Source organism: Maniola jurtina, chromosome 7, assembly GCF_905333055.1.
Source record: "Maniola jurtina chromosome 7, ilManJurt1.1, whole genome shotgun sequence".
Lineage (NCBI taxonomy): Eukaryota > Metazoa > Arthropoda > Insecta > Lepidoptera > Nymphalidae > Maniola > Maniola jurtina.
The window spans coordinates 6896717-6915729 of record NC_060035.1 but is presented as its reverse complement, the minus strand read 5'-3'; the positions used below and the strand labels follow the sequence as shown (position 1 = coordinate 6915729).

Below are 19013 nucleotides of genomic sequence, written 5' to 3'. Positions count from 1 at the left end.
GTACGAAAACGCATTCAAAGTGCGGTCGGCCTTATGGTCTAAATCTGACAAAATGAGAGTTTCTTGAAATTCTGCAGACTTGGTGAGCCTAATACAACTGCAACGTTACCTGGAAGTCGGCCAAAGAGTCCACTTTCACCTTGGCCACGCCGCTGTGAGCGTGGCCGATCTTGATCACTACAGGGAACTTCGGTGCCATTACCTGTTAACAAACAAATTTCCCTTATTAAGTACGTATTGTAACTAACTGTAATACCTACTTTAAAATAATAATAATCCATACAAACATTAGAAATGCAAAAGTGTGTGTCTGTCTGCTAGCTTTTTACGGCCCAACTATATAACCGATTTTGACGAAAGGTACAAAGACAGCTTGCATCCTCGCAGAAGGCTAATTTTTATCTCAAAATCGGCTTAACGGTGGGTCATGAAAACTAGCAAACAGACAAACTTTCGCCTTTATAATATTAGTAGGTATATGGTATGGACTTGACTGCCTCGTTGATGTAGTACTTCTAGCTAGTTTATTCGGCTGCGGAGAGGTCGTGAGGTCATGAGATCCCGAACTACCGATTCCCGATACTGTTCGAATCGTGTCCTGAGTCGGGTCAAAGAAATTATTAAGTTTTTAGGGTTCCGTATCTCCAGAGAAAAAAAGGAATCCTTATAGGATCACTTCGTTGTCTGTCTGTCTGTCACGCAGACCTTGAATCATGAAAAGAAGGTAGCAATGTGTTATATAGCACAAGTAAAGGCAAAAATCCGAAACCCACGAATTTGTGGTTACATTGTGATCACAAAAAAAATAAAAAAATGTATTTTTTCTACGGTGGAACCCTTCGTGTGCGAGTCCAACTCGGACTTGGCCGGTTTTTTTCTATCAAGAAAGTTCTAGGTCGAAGCATGGTCGAAGCCTGATGTCGATGCTTGCATTTGGGGAATTGGCGGTGTTGCTACAGTCCCACTGCACTATCATGCCAGAGAATTAAAAAAGTTTTGCCCTCCCGGATCTCACAAATAAAAAACTTTTATGTTTAGAAATCTGCTTATGATAAAATAAATACCTCAAAAGTATCGAAGTTGTTAAATATTCATCAAATACCATAATAAATAACAATATCCCATTGAAGTTACTATTATAAGCAATTACTTCATGATGAATAATAATAGGACGGCAAACTTCTAATAATATACCTAGATTATTGTGTGAGCAATCAAGTATTGTACCTAATCATAGGTTTACGTTTGTTATTTGTAGAATAGATCATGCCCCGACTTCCACATGGATTTAGGTTTTAGAAATCCCGTGCGGTAGGTATATATTTTGATTTTCCGGCATAAAAAGAAGCCTATGTCTGTCTCCAAGATGGAAACTAACTCTGTAGATACTTTTCGTCGAAATCAGTTAGTTAATCAGATACACTAATTTTACATTTTTGATTCAAAATTGTTATTTCTTTATGTTCTTTCAAAATTCAAATTAAAGTTCAAAATATTTTTAATCAATTAGACTTTTACAAGTACTTTTAAATCGTCAACAGCATCGACCACTGGTTCGGAATGCCTTTCCTACCGAGAAGAACCAGCAAGAAACTCGGCGGTTGCTCTTTTCAAATAGGTATTTGATATACAATATTATTGACATTTCAATTATCAATACAAACTAAATTTAAGTAATTGGAATTTGAAATAGATGATTTACGTAAACCTAAAAATGGCAAGGTTTTATTAAATTTGAAATCACACAGAAACTTAAATTAGTATTTTTATTTTGTAAATTCGTAAGGTTAATGGTTAATAAGTACTAGTATATTGCTAGTTAATTATGACTGCAAACGTTTTAACAGATCTTGCATATTTTTCTCCCGTGTATTATCGTAAGTTCTTATGACTAAACGGATTCCAACTAGTCATAACAATCGTTTCAACAGAAATCGTTTGCGTGCGTTTGTCAGAAGGTTAGTGGATATTGGCGCTTATTCAATAATAATCTGTCATATTCCAAATCGAGATACTTGACGATCGATAAATCAAACATAAAATTTGGTGATATATTTTTGTTTATTGCAATGGCGCTTCACTGCTTTTATGCAATGATGTAAGATGAAAAAGCTATCAAATTTTATTGCCAATATCTTCTTCTTATTTTGCTTTATGGCTTTTAGTAGGGCCACACCAGATCGAAATAAATCTTCAAGAAATATTACGACATTCACAGGTGACAAAATTTTACACTCTACGCTACGTATATAAGTAAAAGTAATAGTAACGGCGATCATTTTTTGATCATCGAGATTTTTATAAAACGTAAACTTATTGAAAAATCATATTACAACGTAAAGTATTATTATCATATTTAAATGATAAGAAAGTTCCATTGAGAACAATCATCCAGTACCTACTTTAGGCAGAATTACTAAGTAGAACATTATGTACCTAACTTATAGACTTTGCTTACGAAGTGAAAAGTGAAACTACTAAGAGCTGTGTCTACTTATCTACTTATATTTAGAGAAGTTATTAGAAAATGCGAAAACACGCTTCCATTATAATATGCAGCATTCGAAACAGACGTTTTTATGCCACATATGCCTTGGAGTGCGAGTGTGTAAGATTAAACAATAACACTCTCGAGAATAAGTACGAAGCATCACAAAACCTATCTCAGGCTAAAAAGTGGAAGGTATTATTCTTTTTACTCGTGCAATGTGCACTACTCAAAACTATCCACAGTCTAAGGAAAAAAATATTCTTCGTGCTGGCATAAAATTTAATACGTGTAATAATTAGTTAATCTCATTATACTGTCAAGCGATAATTTTTGCACGGATCAAATAACCACACGAGAAAAACGTTTATTCTAGGATTATGAAGTTAAGCGTAAATAATTACATTGACATTATGGAGAGGCGCTAGTCCTTGTCTTTACGTTCTCGCCGTGACAGACTGTATATTCTTATAAAAGCAAAAATCAAGCGAACAGAGCAAATACAAAGAGGGAGCGATAAGTATTAATACTCAATGATCAACGAAATCTGTTAAAAGTTGACGTTAATCCTAAAGACAACTTTTCTTTGACACTTTTGAGATTGTTGGTCGCGGCGCTACAATATGACGAGGTTTCCGCGGGGGCGTGATCGTGGGTGGCTCTGCATCAAGTGTTTGGTGCTATAGTGGTGACGCACCGGTGCCCGTCAACTTCGAGAAACAGACATCATCGCTCTGCATATATTACTATTTATGGTTCGCCACAACTTGTGTATTGAGACCTCTAGCGATTAAACGACGCTATCCACTCGAACTTAATATCCTTTGAGTCCTTGTTTAGTGTTTACGCATTGTTACGTGCCAGACGCATCAGTCTTAAAACGTTGGTATGTTGCGTACACGGGAACGAATTGATGAGTAAGTTTTTCACAATACTTGGGCACATTTTTGCGTCGTGAAGTCATGGGTTTATTTTCTACGTCGATTTTCGAGGACATTTTGTTACACGATTAAGCACGCGGCGCCACGAGGTCGGTGATAATTTGCACCATAACAAGGATTCTTATCTCCCGATCGATCTATATGATAACTTTGCGGCGTCTATGGAAGCATTCAATTCAAATATCAATACCGTCGTCGCTCAGAATAACTCTTAATGACTATAACCAGGCGAGAAATAGTATTGCACAAGTCTAGATGGCATATATTGTCCTCAAAGGACAAGACAATTGTCATTTATCACTATAATGACTGCCTTTGATGTTATCTTACCGCCATCGCCATGCATTTGTATATTAAGAGTGTATCTATGATATACTTACCTAGTTGTGGTGTTATCTACCTAATCATCGGAATTGAGCGTGCAAGTTAAACGAAGGTGTACCTACTCATTACCTACTGCTACTGACCTAACTTACGAGTAATGTTATTTACATTCATCGATAAAATTATCACCTTTAATAAACTTAGTGTACATTTTCTATCCGGCTTTTAAAAATAATTATATACCTATACTAATTGTTAAATAAGATAAGTTCTTTTTATCACCAGAAAAAATCGTATTAAATCGATTGTATGCTTGTATGAATAAAACTGCACAGAAATTATTGAATACTATGTCTGAATCAGAATATTAGATCATGGTTGACCAATGTTTGATATAAGTTTATGAAACTAAACAAATTAAGCTTAATAATGGTCCGAGGATTAATTACCACAAAACGTTGTTTTGTGTTATTACAATTACAAACGTCTTATGTTTGTGAAACTATAATAGGTATAGAAATTCAAATTACATGAGTGAAAATGTTTTTGAGCATGACAGAGGTATCGAGTATCATTGAACGCGAACAGAAAGTAAGAGGAGATTTTTTTTTACAGTTCCTTTGAACCTTTCATCAAAGTGTATTGAGGCAATGTCAGGCTTTTATCTTGGCTAACACGTTTTGCCAGTAATTCACATCCATGGCTTTAGTATTATAAATGCGTATCCATCTGTTACCTTTTCAGGGCTAACTCGGTTTTGATGAAAGGCACATTTGCATCCCAGGTACATAGGTATACAGGCCTAGCTTTTAAACCGAAGCCTAAAATAACCGAAAGACAAATTTCCGGCGGACATCGAGCAATTGGTAATTTGCAGGGAACATTGGGTTATGGCTACGGGTATCAACTTCATCGTTATCGTCAACCGATTGACATCCACTGCTGGGCATGGGTCGCTTGTAGAAACTACTACCCGCCACGGTCTTACGGCTCAATTCAGCAACTCCCTGCGACTTATTTGATGTCGTCCGTCGACCTAGTGGGGGTCTTCCAACGTTGCACTTTTCGATGCGAGTTCGCTATTTGGGACCCCAATGTCTATCGCTGTTTCGAACTATGTATGTGAATGTTTTAAGGTTGAGTTCATTTACATCGATGAGTTCATTGATTTACCGTAATTTACACCAAATTAGGGTCTGAAATAATGAAATTTGAATCAATGGTTTAAAAAGACGCCCCTGAATAACGTAATGTTATTCTTATCAAAATGTGTAGTCGAATGTCTTTTATTGTTTTTTGACCAAACACCGATCAAGTGCGAGTGGGACTCGCACGCGGAGGGTTCCGTACCATCGTACAAGATATACAAAATACCTACTCTAACTATTTTCCTATTACCGTTTATAATATACAGCCCGCTGACAGATAGTTATACCCGCTAGGCATTCAAAATATTGCCAAAATTGCTTTTCTCCTGACACACGTTTTCAATTTTGTGGTCGCAACGAAATTGGTGCAATTATTTGCAATTATTGGTGCTGTGCTCATGCTTAGAGCGTCTATTAATTTCACGTTAATAACTTTTAAAACACATCTTTTGAAGTTACGTTAAAAAATCTAAAACATTAATTAATTCAGAGCGCGACGGCACGTGTACAAGTAATTAATTTCCGTTATGTACGAGTATGAGTTCTTGATATTTTGTTTTAATTAAAAAAATTGTAACTACCTACTTAAGTTGTTAATTAGTAAGCTTAAATTATAACAGATTGTGCCTTCGGATTTGACGAATATTTAGCACATAAACCAGACCTTAGCAAATGCCATATATTTTAGTAAACCTAGTGGTATATACAGATTTCCCAATATTTGACGATCCAGTTTAGATGAATAAGGCATACATTCCAAAAGAAGGATCATCGAAGTTATTCACAGGCCGTGTAAAAGAAAATATTGCGCTAATCTTGGCCCGACCCATATTGATAAGAGGCATCTACAAACATGCAGGTATGTGCAACGTGCAACTAATTGAAACCTATTTGTGTCACCTGACTCCTTCGCCAATCGTAATTAACGTCAATTAATGAAAATGTTTTGTTTGTTCGAGTATATTGTTTGTTACATTCGAGTTAGAAATACAGGGTTCATAATGAAGTCATTGAAAAATATATAGATATTTATAACAATTAGCTTAGAATAAAAAGGGTATTAGGCATAGTAAGGTAAATAAGAATTCCTTCGTTCTTTATATCCAACCATGTGGAAGAATTCATATTTTAATAAGTAGGTAGATAGTAGAGTTTTTGATTATTCACTATGACCGCATTTTGCTTGCCAGTAATGGTTATTTAGTTTCAGTACATAAATAGCTTCAGCAACAATATTACAGGATGCGAATTGTTGACGCCGCTACAATAACAATTAGATAGGTAGGTAGGTACTCCTTTTTCACAAGTTCATATTCTCACGAATCTCAGTTCTTCCGAGTAATCGTCATCACAAACCGTTTTGTAACGATAAGCAATCTGCAACGTATATCTACTTTGTAAGAAGCTTCATATATTCAGAATGTACTTTGAAGTTTATAGATCCGGCGGCATCTCTTGTTTACATGAGGTGCGACCCGCTGATGTCATGCGCGAAATCTAATTTTGATGAATCATCGGCTTTTACCGCGATGCACCGATAAGAGCCCTGTGAGGCTGTGATATCGCAGCGAGGGCCTCGCCTGGCTCGGCATGCCGAGGCCCACGTGTTACTGAAGTTATTGATGGCAACAGTGGGCGCATAATAACTGGTCCGACAGAACGAAACGTTCAGTCACTGATTGCCCGCTACGCAGAACGCGTGTCGATTGCGACGCGAGCCGGTATTGCGCGGGAGCACTCACGATAAACAGTTTTAAAACACAACATAACCCTATCCGATACATTTCGAACCCCATCTAGTGAGTTACAGTGAAGGCCACAAACCATTGGATGAACAGTACTATACCTACTGAAAGTGAAACTGAAACATCAACGTGTGCAGGTGCAATGTTTATATTGTTATTGATTATTTTATTGATATTTTTACGATATTTCATATTGTTAAGATCAGTAACTATATTTTAGTGTAAGTTTCATTCATTGAAACAAATAAGCCTTTATTGTTCTTTACTAATAGGTCCTACGTAATCGATTATAACCGGCGTGACGCCTGAATATCATAAAAACTATTTGCTGATCAGGTACATAATTGCAACTATGTGGACATTGCTTGTAAAGCAAACGTGACACATTTTGTAAACATCGTTAACGTTTGGTTAGCGTCCTAAAACATTCAATAACTGTTAGTTAATAATCCAGGTTTAGATTAGCATTTCAAATTTAGGTTAGACTGGTCCAATTTCTATAGTACCTACATTTAAAAACTTAATTGATCCTATGTACCTATGTATACCTAATGTATATTTTACTTGCGAAAAAATACAAAGCTTAGTCACTTTCATTTCAATTATATTTATTTTCAAGAATTTAAAAGATAATATCTACGAAGATTCTAGTTACATAATTACAATAATTAAATAAAATCAAACAAAAAAAAAATTCTGGCTTGAACCATATTTTCGAAAATTAATTTATTCCCAAAAACTCAAAAGCATTTGTACTCACGTGTAATTCGATGTAATTTATCTAATACAGAAAACGTCAAAAAACAGTCACTTTCTTATTAAGTTAGGAATTGACTTTGCAACATTCCAAACAGAACGGACTTATTTTTCCAGTAGCTATTTCTAAGTTATACTTCAGGAAGTCACTACAAGTCACGCTATTGAATCGAAGAGATTGTTGATTATGAATACTACCAACAAATTCATAAGATCAAACAAACTCAAGCATTCATAACTTCCATATACTAAGTTCCACATACCACACACAACCAAACTACAAAGACAAACTTTCATATGACGAATGTACAAAATATTATAAAATAGAACATCTATTGAGTGTGGTTGGAGAAGTGCAAAGACCTGCCAATAGAGGTGAAGGAAGCGCGTCGTTAGCAATCCCGCGGGACCCACAGCTCTATTGATTAATCAAACGCCTTTATTGCATAATGGTCAAGATTCGCTCCTTGACGTAGGTACTGATCGCTCCCACTCAAATGCCAGCAAAACATTTTGCTAACGACGTGTGAATAGTTTCTGATGGTGTGTTTTATAAAGACATTGAATATATAGGATCCAATGTAGGTAGATACTTAATTCATCCAGTCCAACATCCAAAAGTTTGGAATAAATATACCGAATGTAAATAATTTAGTCGAATAAAATAACGTTTACTACGTTGAACTTGACGTAAGTTAAACATTTAAAGTGAGTATTTGCAGGTGTATCCGCGGCCTAACGTGAAAACTTAATAAGAAACGCAATTACACTTATAAAAAAATCTGTGAAATTGCATGTATGCAACTGCGCTATAAATCCATCCATACTAATATTATAAATGCGAAAGTGTGTCTGTCTGTGCAACTTTTTATCCCGAAAAATCAAACAGTTCCCACGGGATCTATAAAAATCTAAATTCACGCGGACGACGTCGTGGGCATCCTCTAGTAATGATATAAATGGACAGTTCACGTTGGATAAAATACAAAACAGAATACAGGAGTAGGACCCGATGTCATACATGATAAACAGAGCGTATCACTACATATTCCATTATTGTAGGTATCTTCTATACCAATACATGAGCTCTTGAGCGGAACAAGTTACGGGATCCCTCTTTCAGAAAACGGGAACATTTTTGTAATGCATCGCAGCTAACACATAAATTACACTTGGCTTAAGCTATCTCGAGCCACGAAACTTTCTTAGCATCTGATGAAAATTCCCGGAATGTGTTGTATAAAATCCCGTAAGGGATTACATAAGTATTTTTGCGTTTATTTTTACCCCAAGAACTGCACCACATTGATGAATTTTGAATATTGGAGGGAATGTTTTCGGCTGTATGTATGTATTAATGTATCAAAAAATGAGTGGCTTATTGTCTTCAGCCTAAACTGGTACAGATTTTAACAAATGAGGTATCGTTAGTTGTGGTAGTGATACTGGGTGAGTGACGTCACAAATATAACAAATGGTGGACGCATGCTGGGGACGCTAGCCACCAAAAAGCACCGAAAGCTTATAATATTTTCTGTTGCACGACTGTGTGATCGATTTTGATAAATCGATTAAGACGATGTGGTTAGATTAGTCTTAGTTGTAGTAATGCCAGCATGAGGTGAAATTTGTAAACTCTTTCCCTAATAAAAGTTCGAGTTGAAAAAAATGTAGTTAAGTAAATAATATGTTTAGTTATTTTCGAATTTATTAATTTAAATTTTCGAAAATTTAAATCAATTGGTTTCTTGGAGAGGTTCCTTTAACCATTTTTGAAAATAGTAAAGAAAAAGCGCAAAAAACTATAAAATAATTGATTAAGTATAGGTATTTATTGCTCACGATCCCACCTCACTACTGAGCACAGGTCTCCTCTCAGAATGAAAAGGGTTTAGGACATAGCCCGTCGCGCTCTGGCCTAGTGTGGATTGGCTAACTTCACATACCTATGAGAACAATATGGAAAACTCTCAGGCATACAGGTTTCCTCACGATGTTTTCCTTCACCATTAAAGCAAGTGATAACTTAAAATGCACATAACTCCGAATATTATATTATATACAAAACTTATATTATATTAAACATAAATATAGCCAAATACTCAATAATATGGTTCAGGTTTGATACCAGTTCGGAGAGCAATCATGCCAATTACCATTCTATAAAATACCTTCAATGTGGAAGTCCATGAGATGCATTTTAATGCGAACACTGTAGTTACAAAACTCGTTTTGGTTTACGTTTTTTTACGTTAGTTACCAAAAATGTAACCACACGTAGTCTGTAGGCACACAAGATCACAAAGCTATATATTATAATATGTGCATTTTTCTTCACCTTCTATAACACTAAACAAGAATTCAGTATATTTTTATTATTAATTAATAGTATTTACTATTATTGCCTACAACTGTAAAATAAGTAATATTATTTTAATTTAAGTAATTTATATATCATCAGATTTAAAGTTGGTAGCTGGTACAAGGTCCACTTCTATCATTTGAGGTTTTTAATTTCTTGTTTACTTCATGTTAGTGGATTATATATCACAATATATACGTACTCTATGTACCTACCTAGCGATTACTGCTGCATGAGTGAACTACACATATCACTTTACCTCATGGATTATTTACAATGTAAACAATGGTGCCATCTTTCGTAATAGTAAATATTCTGACTTCTGACGCAAGAGTTAATTCCACACACAACTATATAATATAAATAAAAGTATATCATACCTTACATACCAATAGTTACCTAAAACTATAAATGTATAGTTTCGATGATTAGGTAAATGGGTCTGTAGTTAATAATGACAGTCTATAAGCGCTGAAGACATCATTGAGCCCGTTTTTTCGTCGGAAAAACTACCTATTTGATTTAGCACTACATAATATTTACGCATCACAAATCAGTCATGCCTTCAAAACTAAAGTAAATAAGCTGAATAGAGCACTCTACCAATTTAAGTATATTACTTTATTTACTATTAGTATAGACTAGATCATGCCCACAACTTCGACGGCGTGGATATTGATTTTTAAAAATCGCGTGGATATTCTTTAATTTCCCAGGATGAAAAGTACCTAGTCTATATCAGTCTCCAGAATGCAAGCCAAATATATCTTTACTACTTAGATTTTATCCGCAATTTATTCCACGTGGATTTAAGTTTTTTATAATTTCGATGGAAACTCTTTTATTTTTCGGGACTAAAAGAACCCTTGCCTTCCCCGGGATGCAATCATCCCTGAGCAAAATTTGATCAAAATCAGTTAAACGGATGGGCCATGAAAAGTTAGCAGACAGACATACACACTATCGCATTTATTAAAATGGATATGGCTTTCTAATGACGGCATTTCACCAACAATAAAATATTAAACTGCACAATGACTATAATATAACGATTAAAATTGAAGAAATTTTCATGAAAAGGAATATACCTATCGTGTTAGAGCTTTCCAATTTAATTTATATTTCATTGGTATAGTGAAAGTCGTATATGCTAACGGTATATGAGATATTCCTTGAGTCGTGGCTCCTCTGGCGTGGAGCGTCATGACCCTTGATAGTTGACCCTGTATACGGAAGAAGTTAATCATGAACTAGGCCCGCACTTCTCTGTAACTATGAATTATGACGACATCGATGCTATTTCACATGCCAATTGATGATAGGCTACTCTGTCACATTGGATTTATTAAATAAACGTAGCGCTTGACTACGATCCTACCTGCTGTTAGGTATATTATAAGTTGAAGACTGATGAAATCGCGCTAACCTGGAAAGCTTAGATACAATACTTAACTTATATTTAACTCATATCCCTTATCGATTTTTACGTGGCATCGTACCGGAACACTAAATCTATTGACGATAGGACTTTTCCAGTAGTGTAATAAGTTAGAATTTTATTTTTCTATATACTCTGTCTGCCTTATTTTAAAAAGTTTTCAAAGACTCGACTGCGGCTTACATCAGGTGTGGTGTAAATTAATTAAAAATTATAGCCTATCATAAGCCGTCACTCGGGATGATACTAAGAATTGTAAGGATAAATCCACATCTGTTCAGGAATTTAGAAATTATGGTGGAATAAAGATATTCCCTACATAGGTACATACTACATAGGTACATGAATCCTGAAAATATTACACCTATTTTTTTTCTGGCAGTCGTGTAGAAAGACGTTTACTTGTATGAAATATATTGTTTTCGATAATTCTTAATTCTAAGCCAACTGTTTCTCGTATTTAAGTGTGGATGTAAGTATAAAATATTCATACACGATCTGAAATGCAACATTCTCACAGTTTTACATTGAAGTAACCAAGATAAATTTATTACCCTATAATATTAATTGTTTCAATGAATATTGTACGCATGAGTGGCGAGCAGTCATCTTGGATATATCAGTTGACCCAATCTCGAGAATAACCAAAGGCCAAGTTCATACTAGACTAGTTGAGTATGTGGACGCGGAAGTCTGCTAACCAATTTGCATCAAAAGTAAACAAACTTTCGTCTTATCTTCATGTAATTCTAATGATAACGCGAAAGATTACATGAGGAATTATCTGTAAATATCGATGACGGCTGTTGCAAATTATGATAAAATATAGATTAATAATATATTATTTCAAGGTTATTTTTCCATCATAAATAAATAGATTATGCCCGCAACTTCGTTCGCGTGTATTAAGGTTTCTTAAGAAAGCCGTGGGAATAATTGTTTGATTTCCTGGAGCAAAAAGAAGCCTAGGTCCGTCCCCGGGACGTAAGTTATCTCTGTACCTACCCTCCAAAATTGTTTAAACGGATGGGCCATGAAAACGTAGCAGACTGACTGACTGACTCACTTTTGCATTTACACTTAATACTAGATGATGCCCGCGGCTTCGCCCCCGTGAGTTTAGGTTTTGAAAACCCCCGTGGGAACTTTTAATTTTCCGGGACAAAAGGAGCCTATCCCTAATAGCCCGTCCCCGGGATGCAAGGTGTCTCTGTACAAAATTTCGTAAAAACATTTAAAGAATGATCCTTAAAAATCCCGTGGGATTACCAGGATTTAGGAATGCTAGTCTTTACAGCATCAGGGTTGAGGAGAGGTCAACCTCGAGGTCAAAACTTCAATTTTATTTATTAGTACCTAGTTACTAGGTACTCGTCCTAGTATGTAGTATAGAAGTATAGATTAGTATGAATTAATATTGTATCTATCTACACTACAGCCTATGAGACAGGAAATTACTTTTAGTTATTTTAATTTCGTTCCCACTTCCCACCGGTTTCATTGCTTTCAAGGAATTATTTTTTTTCACTTCCGCTGCTCCGATATTAACAAAACTATGACATTCCTACAGTGAATAAAACTAAACACATTCTTTGCATTAATTGTAGAGAAAGCTCGCATAAGTAGCTGTGATAAAGAAAAATATTTAACAAATTGAAAGAGTACTAATAAAATTGGTTATCTTAATTCAATGCGGGCGTCGATTATATATCGACCGAGCTCACGATAATAAAGCTGATCGTATATTAGGACTTAGGAGATGACTTACAAGAGCCGCAAGAGCCGCACGAATGATGTGGTAGTAGCCACAGGGCACAGGCAGTAGCAGATGCGTTCTATGCAACTGACTCGTTCTATTCGTGCGATTCTTTCACTTTTTCAGCTGATATAAGATTTAAGTACTGCAGGAGCCAAGAACCTTTACGTATTTTGCGTCAATGTGCAATCACCTTAAGCATGAAAAACCCAATGAAAGTGTGCCGGACACTTACTTCGAATTTATTCTATTAGCTGTTATAGATTATTCAATCTTAATTTTATGTAAAAACATTACACAATATTAAAAAGCGTACGACCAAACATAACTAAGTAGGTAGGTATTAATCTCAGATGAGTTTTTATGAAACACTTGAGTAGTGTATTATTTTTGTCCATATTTGACGTAATTTGAATAAAGTAACATGTTGTCCTTCCGTCCATCCGTCTGTCCGTCCGTCTGTCTGTCAGCGAGCTGTATCTCGTGAACCGTATCAATAATGAACATTTTTAAATCGCTATGAAAATTAAAAAAGAAAAATGGTACGGAACCCTTCGTGTGCGAGTCCGACTCGCACTTGACCGATTGGCGAAGTGGGCACTTACTATTTAAAAATAAATTGGTTTTGTAAAGTGTATAACGAGCGTACACGAAATTACAGATACTTTCAATTTTATTCATTTGCATAGTGAGGTGTGAAATCGCTGAAGTTGAAACAGGTATAAGTTACAGAAACCGAGTGTTAGCCTAGTACTATTATGTATTCTGTGGTGTTGCTAATATTACACATAACATCATATTATGTTCAATACGATAGAGGAAATATCGATGTAGTTTGATACCAGCCAGGAATGTTCTACTCACAGCCACAGGAGCACATTACCTACTCGCGTTACTTCTTCGGAATGAAAACAACGGTTTCGTCGTGGTTTCGTCTATACGGCTCAAGTGACAAAACAATCTGCATTTCCTTAAGCCGGGTACTCACTAAGCGAATTGTGACTGAAACCGGACAGATACGGTAACCACTTCTAGTGTGTCCGCATGAAACGAGCTTCGTTCGTGGCTCCACTTTTAACCACATACTCATTATGCGAGCTGTATCTTTCACCAACCAGATACAGTAACGAGGTTCTAATAAGCTATGTCTACATCAGTGTAAGCGTAACTAGGAGCCACCGCTTTCGTAGTATTCAGTAGTATGTCTAGTGTGTACGCGGTCATTGTCGGCTCGATGCTCGCGGTAGGTTCGCAAACCACGAGTAACATGCAACGGTTACGGTTACAGCTCGCTAATGAGTACCCGGCTTTGCGTTTGCTATGGTACTTAATTTGTAACACCTGAGATAATACTGTGACTGTGAGAATCCATACTGATCTAATATAAATAGTGTAAATTAAAAATTTATATCACTCCCGACAAGTGAACTTTAACCGAAAGTTACAGTAAATAGAAAAGAGCTGATAACTTTCAAACGGCTGAACCGATTTTCTTGGATTAGGTATAGCTAAGAACACTCTCGATCAAGCCACCTTTAAAACAAAAAAAAAACAAAATTAAACTCGGTTCACTAGTTTAGGAGCTACAATGCCACAGACAGATACACAGATAGGTACATAGATACACCCGTCAAACTTATAACACCCCTCTTTCTGGGTCGGGGCTTAAAAATTGTCCGCACGTTAATATTATAAGTGCGTGAAAGGCCTACTGTAACCAACTATCTGTACTCAATAGTCTTGTAATGAAATACGTAATGCGATAGTATTCTGTCTAACCTTTTATTTAAACTTAGTAGCCTTACATTTCCAAGTATTACATCTGTTCCTTACGCAGAACTGGAACGCGACCATTTAGGGTCCATTGTTATTCAATCGCCGCTACTTGTATTCTACATTTAATAAATAGTCTCTAGTATACTTAACAATAATTAACTAGTTAACATGACTTTCTATTACTACCCATACCTGTAATATATTGCGAAAGTGTGTTTGTTTGTTGGTTTATAATTAAATCACGCCGAAACGGAGCAATGGGTCAACGACGTGATATTTTGCATGGATGTGAGCATAGTTCAATACTTGGAGAGTGATATAGGCTAACTTTTCCCCTTTAACCCTGGAAAATCAAAGAGTTCCCAAGGTATTTTTAAAAACCTAAATTTACGTGAACGAAGTCGCCGGCACCGGCTATTTGAGAATAAAATTTTAGATAACATACTAAAGTCATTAATCATCATTATTAATTAGTTATAGTTTCATGGCGCATGAATGTAATTAACTGTTTTGGAACAGCAGTCCAAGAAAAATTTGTGCGACGTATCTCGCGGCTTTTGCTTTGTCAATGAAAATCCCCAAAAAAGGCGCGGGAAAGCGTTGTCGCAATGCAGTTGTGCTTGGGTTGCTGTTAATCACTCAGCTATCAAGAATAGGCAAGCATCACAGCACGTCGAAGCATACAGGACGTCCAGACATGTAGTTATTTTCTTTTAAAATCTTTAAAAGAACACAAAAGATATACTATTAGGTAGGTCATAAAAATACTTAAACGAGCGTAATAAATAAGTTATGTCGTAAATAAACACATAAATCAGAACAAATTCTATTAAGTTTCCCCTTTAATCGAAACTGTAAAGCAACATGAAAGGGAACTTTCTTTTACCGGTCCGGCTTCACTTTAAAACATTTATTACGCCAAGTTCAAACTGTCTGGCAAACTGTCTGAACTTGTTAAAATGCTTGTTGGTATTTGCCGAATAAAGTGAATACTGTAGTGCAAAGGAAAAGTAAGAAATAAATGTATTGCATTCCTCATGATTATAAAAATGTATGTGATCTATTCTTAGGCAGAGAGTTATCACGTTCCTAGAGCAGCTATGTCCTGCAAAATTGACTGAACCCGATTGGTTTACATGTTCACTAGTAATGCTTTTTGACATTAAGTCTCTGACATTAAGGCTCTGAACCTAATACAATGATTATTATTATATGAGTACTAGTGAATTTTTATTTTGCTGTACATCAGAATCAAGTCTTACTTATTAACAATAAATTATTAGCAATTTCTGCATTAACTTACTGTAAAATGTCAGAAAATATTTAACTCGTGCAATTAAATAATTTGTAAACTATTTTTTTTATTAAGTAATTTTTTTTATATTATATTTGTCAACTTAAAAAGTTTATAACTCCCTTGAGTAAACATTATTTTTGTAATCTTTCATTTGACGCATGAGTTATGCTGCTCCACCGTCTAACTCAATGCCCTTAGGAATCTAGAGCTCGTTTGCTGTGCTCTAAGCAATGAAGCGTTAAAACAGTGTACCTACGCACATTCTTCTCTTAATAATAAAGAATGCGACATCGTGCTTTCACAATAACGGGTAGATACCTTATACCTACCTATCATCGTCTTGAATTTTCATTCGAATGTTTATAAAATAAAATATAAATAATACGTATCTAAAATATTCTAACATTTTAGAAATTATAGCCTTTGAATATAATATGTTCAAAGGCTATAATTGAACATAATTTTACGAGTTAATGTTACGAATTAATGTTACGAGTACCTACTACCTAGATATAGCGATGTAATTGGTGTACCTAGAAATTAGAATCTAAATATTTCTCAAACTTACACACTTCGCTGTAGAAGGCAAGCATTTCAAAAAATATACTTAATATTTGAGTATTGCTCTTTAATTCTCGTCACAAAATCTCGCAATACGGAAAGTTGCCGTCAAATCTCTTAATTTTTTTTAAAAAGGAATAGGTTCTCATTATCACACATATGTTTTCAAACCTTCTCGCATAATCCCTGAACGTAAATATGCACTATCTAAATCTTGAGGCTGCATCTGTGACGTATCTGAAGCCGATGATTTCATCCCACGCAAATCTAGGATTTATATCTTGACCGGCCCCGGCCGGCGCCTATACTCTGATGTACCTGATACATACATAATTTGACAGAACATAAGCGTTTAAGATTTAGATAATGCCCTAACATAACGTAACATTACCATCTAAGTACACAAGCAGACCTCAATTGAACCGTCAATATTCTATTAGTATTTAGTATCTACCTAATAATTTCTACTTGTTAGATAGGTAACTAATGAATATATTATTTTAAATAAGTAACCTGGCTCTTCAAGGGTTCTGTATGCGACTGATTGAAGGACCAATCGATATTTACTTATTTTACTTTTTTAGGGTTCCGTAGTAAAACAGGGAACCCTTATAGTTTAGCCCAGTTCGTTTGTTTGTCTCTGTGTGAGTCGTAACAACAAACAAACTAAAGATCTTTAAAGTTGAAATTTAATACAGTTATAAAAACTATTTATTTTGAAAAAAAAAAAAGCAATCTTCAAATTCATTCAAATTCAAATTATTTTTATTCAATTAAACTTTTACAAGTGCTTTTGAATCGTCAAAATAATCTACCACTGGTTCGGAATGCTGTTCCTACCGAGAAGAACCAGCAAGAAACTCGGCGGTTGCTCTTTTCAAATGTACAATTTATAATAATATGCCATACTGTATACAAGCAATTGCAGCGCCGTATATTGCTGGAGCGAATCAAATCCAAGCTTTTTTGTCATTTACATAATCTTCGATTGTATAATAAGCTTTTTTCAGGAGCATACTTTTAATAGATTTTTTAAACTTGTGTAAAGGCAAGTCTAAAATTGATTGTGGAATTTTATTATAAAATATTACACTCATTCCCACAAACGATTTTCCCACTTTCCTGAGGCGGAGCGTAGGATATGCGAGCCTATTACGGTTTCTAGTTTGCCGGTCGTGAAAATCACCGATTTTTTTGTAACTATGAATGTTTTGTCGTACAAAAATTATATTAGCGTAAATATATTGAGAAGCTACTGTAAGAATACCTATTTCCTTAAATTTTTCTCGTAGGGAATCGCGCGGTTTTAAATTATAGATTGCGCGTATTGCCCTTTTTTGTAATACGAAAATTTTTCCAATATCTGCCGCTTTACCCCATAGTAAGATTCCGATTAATCTGAAAACATAATATTTTGGTTTACCTCCTCGAGTGATACCTACCTCATTGAATAAAATTATACTTAACAGTAAAATATATATGGTTTGAAACACCACAAAACCTTGCTTATTGCAAGGTTTTGTGGTGTTTCAAACTAAGGATCTCTAAAATAGTTGTAAACAAACGAGTAAGTTCACATTTTAAAGATATGCATTCAACTATTTCAAATGAAAGCACGTGAAAGTAAATGATTAATTAATTTTGTGCGACCGTTAGGCATAACATAATATTTAGTTGTGTAGATGAACTTTGACCATACAATCTTTAATAATAATAATTAAACGGTCAGGTGTGGTGTATCAAATATTGCTTACAATATGGAATATGGATTTATTCTAGTACACAAGAACTAGCGTAAGGCCGGCGCCACTTCGCCGCTAACGGTAATACGAGATACCTAACTTATGCTATGTTCACATTAGGCTTACAGTTTGCGCATGTGAACCTAAGTGGAACCTAAGTTAGGCTCCAATACTATTTTGAATAGATTGTTCACACTACGCATGCAGTTAGGCAGATAAAGTCGTTGATCCTGCGCTGAATCTCTTGAGGGGTTGTATCCCTATATGGGAGTGAGGGGTAAATCTATGTTTATGCCCTTTAATATGTACTACTTTGTAGGCTAGTCATTGTTGAAATTGGCTACCGTGGCCGACATTAGGTCAGATTAGAACTCTTCTAAAAGTAGTGTACCTAGTTATGTCAGGGTATAAGCTATCCCCATTCCTTTCAGCCAAATCCATTCAGTCATTGTGGCGTGAAGGAGAAACAAACATCCAAACATTCGGCAAGTTATTCTTGGAGTACAAAAAGTCAGCCGATAAAAGTAACGACACACTGATTAATCGCCGAGTTGCGGCTTGCGGCTCAGGTCGGCTGGAAAACTGTGCACTGCTAGGTGCTAGCTTTAAACCTAGTGTGAACGTAGCCTTAAGCTCACTAGAGTTTAGACTTTAGACCCATCTTATGCCAAGCTAATAA

The 19013-nt window shown here is 35.5% G+C and overlaps 2 protein-coding genes across 2 annotated transcripts in view; one reads left to right on the top strand and one right to left on the bottom strand.

Moving 5' to 3' along the window:
* Positions 1–19013, bottom strand: part of LOC123866734 (synapsin) — a 99431-nt gene that overhangs the window by 9424 nt on the left and 70994 nt on the right. Inside the window, exon 9 of the mRNA XM_045908414.1 lies at positions 110–202. Within this exon, the coding sequence (XP_045764370.1) occupies positions 110–202 (93 nt within the window). The remainder of the gene's footprint in view (positions 1–109; positions 203–19013) is intronic.
* LOC123867247 (tissue inhibitor of metalloproteinase) overlaps positions 6517–19013 on the top strand; it is a 63185-nt gene continuing 50688 nt past the window's right edge. Inside the window, exon 1 of the mRNA XM_045909226.1 lies at positions 6517–6783. The gene's annotated coding sequence lies outside the window, so the exon portion shown is untranslated. The remainder of the gene's footprint in view (positions 6784–19013) is intronic.